The sequence below is a fragment of the Setaria italica genome, chromosome I (assembly GCF_000263155.2).
Source record: "Setaria italica strain Yugu1 chromosome I, Setaria_italica_v2.0, whole genome shotgun sequence".
Classification (NCBI taxonomy): Eukaryota; Viridiplantae; Streptophyta; class Magnoliopsida; order Poales; family Poaceae; genus Setaria; species Setaria italica.
The window spans coordinates 8,393,590-8,399,191 of NC_028450.1; the positions used below are offsets into that span (position 1 = coordinate 8,393,590).

The window sequence follows — 5,602 nt, forward strand, 5'->3', positions numbered from 1 at the left end:
TGGCTCCTTCGCCGATCGATGCTGACGCACGCCTGCACGTACCAGGGTATCGATGTGCATCCATATGGCATCATTTCATTGATACACACACGGTCTACAACTTGAAAAACCAAATCGATGCAGCTGCTCTTGCCAACTTCTTGTTTCCCTTCCATTTCTGGACAAAGTTTTTAGCACAGGCTTGCATATATAATATATTGTGATTTGGAGGGCAACTCAATTCTGCGTTGAACGAAACCCAGAAGTTCCAGTGACTCTGAATCAAAGCAATTTACCGCATGACATTGACATCATGGCCATCAATTGGTGTACAATCACCCCATAGACCTACACTACCCATCAATGTTCAGAATGCAGCTCCAACACCACCGGTTACAAGTTACAACAGTTGGAACTGACAAGAATTGTAAGATTGGCCCAAGTACAGAGTACACGGAACAGGATACTTCAGCCTAACTGTAACAGTTGAATATCACTCACACTTCCAGCTTCACGACAGTCTATTTGCATTGCAGCTGCCTCTGCAGCGGCTTGGAGCTCCACGTGAGCTCCTGGACGGCGTCCGGGAAGATGACCGTGGGCTTCCTCCTGCTCTCCTCCAGGTACGGGAAGTCCTCGGTGAAGTGGAGGCCGCGGCTCTCGCGCCTTGCCAGCGCGCTCTTGACGACGAGCTTGGCGCAGCAGAAGAGGTTGCGCATCTCGCAGGCCTCCACCCCGACCGTGGTCGGCGCCCACCCTCGCCGGAACAGGAACGCCTCCCACTCCGACTCCAGGTCGCTGATCCTCCACTCCGCCTGCTTCAGCCGCCCCGTCGACCGCACGATGCCGACGTACTCCCACATCACGGCCTGCAGCTCCGCCCGGGTACGCCGCGTCCGCGCCACGATCTCCGACAGCGCGCCGCCGCCGCCGCCGAGCGCCGACGGCGACGGGAGCGTCGGGCGCGCCCACCGCGCGGCGAGGGACGCGTCGGCGCCGGCGCCGGCGTCCAGCATGTGGTCGATGGACGGCTGCACCGCCCGCCTGGCGAAGACCAGCGCCTCCAGCAGCGAGTTGCTCGCCAGCCGGTTGGCGCCGTGGAGCCCCGTGCAGGCGACCTCGCCGGCGACGTACAAGCCCCTCACGTTCGTCTCCCCCTGCAGCCCCGCCCGGACGCCGCCGCACATGTAGTGCGCCGCCGGCACCACCGGGATGGGCTGCCGGGTGATGTCCAGGCCGTACCGGAGGCACTCGGCGGCGATATTGGGGAAATGCGCAAGAACCTTGTCTCTCGGCCTGTGGCTGATGTCCAGGAGGACGTAGCTCTCGCCGCGCTTCTTCAGCTGGTCGTCTATGCTCCTCGCGACTACGTCTCTCGGTGCTAGCTCAGCGCGATCATCGTACAGCGGCATGAATCTCTCCATGGACTGGTTGTAGAGGATTCCCCCGTCTCCTCTGACGGCCTCTGTTATGAGAAATGCATTTTCCCTTCTTATGCTTGGCTTTATTGGGAGGCCCTCGTCTGAAAGTGCAGTTGGATGGAACTGAACAAACCTGACAATGCAAAGTAGAAGAAAAACTGAATTAGTGACAATTGAAGGGATGCAGGTTCATCTGGTGTCTAAATTTTAACTGGTGGCCAAGAGAAACTCACTCCATATTGGAAATTACAGCCTGAGCACGATGGGACATTGCAATTCCATCCCCAGTAGCTACCTGAAACATCGAATTTTGAGGAATCTTAGGAAGATTGTGAGTAATATATTAACTTGATTCTCATCACGCAAATGGATGATGCCGTATCATATCCATCAGGACATCATTCAGAAAGCATGTCCGCTTAGCATAATATATATCAGAAAGAAAACGACAGATGCATCTAAAAGATTACTATATTAAAAGATATAAAAGAGTGGGGTGTCTCCTGAAAAGTACCGGTGGATTGGTTGTTGTGGGATATATATGACCAGCTCCTCCAGATGCAAGCAATGTTACTTTCGAGATGAAACGGACTACCTGGATAACACAAGAACAATTTATTTAACTTGAACAATTTCTTACAAGAGTGGTACTGGTACCAAAAGGTTGGAATTGAAATTCCAGACGATATACCTTTTGAGTTTCAACGTCTATTGAATCCACTCCATAGCAATAGATTTCACCATTTTTCTGCAACAGAACAATTCATATTAGTCATGGGTGATAACTTTGACTGAAAACTCTTTGCAATTGGGGGAGAAAATTAGGCATGTCATATAGCACAACACATATTTCCACTTATGGAACATAAAATTGTTATTGGCTATGCTCCCAGCAATAACGCAAGTCAAAAGGTCATGAAAGTTCATGTGATTTTAAACTAAATTAAATGAGCAAGACATCGAAATTTGGGAAGTGGGCAAAAACAAGTACAATGTGTCAATTTCGAGTGTACATTTGACAACAGAGTTAGGGAAATGTTCAAATGAAAGAGGCAGCTGGCAGGTTTGGCACTACCGTGGATGACATTTTAAGGTTGTTTTTAAGAGGTCACTATCGACAAACATTTGGAAGCCGACAATAACAGGCCAATAGTCACTGATATCTTGATCTTGTCGCTTCCTAAGCTGTTTCCTGAAAAGTGAGCACTTCAGCAGCTATGGTCTCGAACCTTTTTTATACTCAGACAATAAGCTTACCATTATTTTGTTTGTTTCGAAAAGGTTCCACTATTTTGATCCTTGTAAGGTCAGACGACAAAAAGGAAATAATTAATCTGGCCAATCAATAGTTCGCACAATAGTTTTCGTGTAGCCCAAGCCTATTTGCTATGTATCAATTTATATGCTCATGAAGGAAAACTGCATGCACACAACTATATAGCAGACAGCTTTCAAAAGTAACAGAAGGAAAACACATGCAAGAATGTCAAAAAAACATACAAGTGAAAGAGCCCAAGGAAAATATTATTCACCAAATAATTTAGTGATCAATGGTTGGCATAAGAATAACATATATTAACCTGGCATGTCAATAGGTCAATGGCAAAGTGGTGACCAAACAAAGATATGTTATCATCATTATCAACTGCTTGCAGCAGTGCTCTTTCAATCTCTCTTCCAGTCATATCAGCAGAATGGACAATTCTGTTGTGAGAATGTCCACCTTCCCTTGCAAGGTGCAGTCTACCATCTTCACCATGGTCAAATGAGGCACCCATGGCAATTAGTTCCTTGACGCGCTCTGGACCTTCTGTGCAAACTATCTGAAAGAAAGCATGAAGGTTATGAGCTAACAAATATATGAATTAACAACTGTACAAAAGCAGGGGGAATATTTGTTCACAAGCAATGATTCACTGGAAAATGCATAATACAATGGTGAGGCAATAAAAAACTATCGTAACAATGATGGATGCTAAAACTTACCCTGACAGTCTCTTCATCGCACAGATAAGCCCCTGCAACAATTGTGTCTTTCATGTGACTTTCTACAGAATCCGAGGGGCAGAGAACGGCACTGACTCCGCCTTGTGCATAGTTTGTGTTGCTCTCATGAGGCTCTGCTTTGGTGATAATAGCAACAGAACCGTGCTTTGAAACTTCCAGAGCGTACCTTAGGCCAGCAACACCGCTGCCAATAACCACGAAATCAAAGAATTTTGTGGTATCATCTTGCAGGCATGAAAGAGTAGAGGCTCTGATGGGGCTGACCCTGTGCCTCACATGTTGTTGGGAGCCACAAGTAGATCTTGCACCCATGAAACGAGGCATGCTACCTAGCCTGTGAACACAATTAGCACGCTGTCATCAGATTAAACAATGCAACAATAACACGGCAGGAAGTGTCAGATCAAAGCTCGCAATTTGAAATAAGTAACTCAATTGATTATACATATTATTTCTAACTGAAGACCTTTTACATGTTCTTTCGGTTCTCTTATCTGAATCATACTTCACTCAGTTTGGAAATCGTGACACTGCTTCTTTCAAATAGTACAAATGGTGGAGAGAAAAATGCAGTGAAACCAAAGTGTCAGGAAGGTTAACACCTTGATCGACAAAATCAATATAATAAGAGGCTATCAGACTGCAACAAGCACTTGGAATCCTCCTGTAAAAGAATAAACGTTTGACGCTCTCGGAGAGAAGAATATTTGACAGCATCAACTTCACCTGGAGATATCAAGCTGGGCGCATCTTCTGAAACAGAGAGAAGGCAGTCCAGAAGCTTGCATGTGCACTTTCTCGATATGCATCAACCGTGCGCATTGGAGGCTGGCAAATCCATTCGTCAGGTTCGCCATCCCGTCCTCGGCTCTGACTGCAGAAACGAAACCAGAGCACACAAACTAATCAAGAACGTAGATTGCACAGGGAGAAGCAGGAAAGAGGAAGAATTATCTTTTCCAAATAAAAGCAAGAGGAAGAATCCAGAGGAACGAACAACAACCGCAAACAAAACAAGCAATGAGCGAAAGAACTGAAAAGATCTCCGATTACGGACGGGTAGAACAGGAACGAGAAGATCTAAGCATCCCCGGCGATAAAAGCATCAGCTTTAGAAACTAGGCAGGTTGGGTCAGGATCAGGCAATTCCAGAACCAAACAGGCCGCATGGGCAAGCGAAGAACAGCTCTCACCTGTACCTGTGCAAGAAAAAGCTTCTCCTGGTTCCAATGGCAAGAAGATGGTAGGCAGGAGAGGACTGGAAATTCAAGATGTCGCTGCGGGGGAGGTAACGCTCGAAGGCACGGCCTTTGGGCCTCCGAAGAGCGGGGCGAAGGAGCGGAAGGAGGCGGGCAGCGTGCGTGCCCGGCTCGGCAGGCGGCCGTTTTATTGCGGAGGTCAGAGAGAGAGAGAGGGAAGCGACGGGAGAAAGGGAGGAGAGAGAAAGGGACAGGTTGGGAGCGGAGGAGAAGCCAAACAAAGGGAGCGAGGAAGAGATGGCTCTCCGGCTATGCTCACGAAAAAGGCTGGGCGAGGAAAATTCTTGGCATCCCAAGGCGCCACATCGTCGCCGACGAAGACCGACCACGCCGCCGCCGCCTCGTGCGGTGCGGGGCGTCTCTCTTTTCGCCCTGACCGCAGACGGAAGGTTCACCGGATCTTGGCGTTGGCGCCCGTGGGGCCCGGCCCTGCCCGCTTTTTGCCTTGCGGGGAAGGCGCACCTGCGGGGCCCAGAGAATCGAGGCGTGGGTCCGCCGCCGGTGATGGTGGGCGGCGTGGTGGAGGGAAAGCTGACTTCCGACCCCAATTTGCCCATCGCCGATGTTGAGGAGATTTCCAACCCCATTTTGGTATATAAAGTTTTTCTCGAAGTTTTGATAACATGCTAAAGTTTTATAAAATATATCATTTTTTAAAAACTAGTTGTGCGCGTCTATGATCCCCAAAACTCAACCCTACGATTTTTCATCAGTATTACAAAATAAAAAAGCCCTAAAGTTCATATTCCAACTATGTTCCCAACTTTAACAACCATAGGGTTTTGCGTGGAGGTTAAGGCGGGAGCTAGGTGAATAAAATGGTTTATTTGTACAATATATTTGATGGTTTTTTTGGCTGACTTTTGAACTCCATTGTTATCGAAGCGGTCACGTTGCTGGACTATCCATTCCGCACTTGCATATACATATGTAAAC

The 5,602-nt window shown here is 47.9% G+C and overlaps 1 protein-coding gene across 2 annotated transcripts; it reads right to left on the reverse strand.

Annotated features, from left to right (window-relative positions):
• Positions 1-251: 251 nt before the first annotated feature.
• LOC101768425 (L-aspartate oxidase, chloroplastic) lies at positions 252-5,044 on the reverse strand. 2 transcript variants are annotated; one of them, XM_004951913.4, is made up of 8 exons: positions 4,607-5,044; positions 4,134-4,281; positions 3,387-3,741; positions 2,981-3,223; positions 2,092-2,148; positions 1,915-1,995; positions 1,634-1,695; positions 252-1,533 (listed from the first exon to the last, which is right to left on the reverse strand). In XM_004951913.4, the coding sequence occupies exons 2-8, from the start codon at positions 4,262-4,264 to the stop codon at positions 501-503; spliced, it is 1,962 nt and encodes a 653-aa protein (XP_004951970.1). In that variant the 5' UTR covers positions 4,265-4,281; positions 4,607-5,044; the 3' UTR covers positions 252-500. The 2 variants fall into 2 exon arrangements, with proteins under 2 accessions (XP_004951970.1, XP_004951969.1); XM_004951912.4 differs by having other exon boundaries at positions 4,601-5,044.
• Positions 5,045-5,602: the final 558 nt, after the last annotated feature.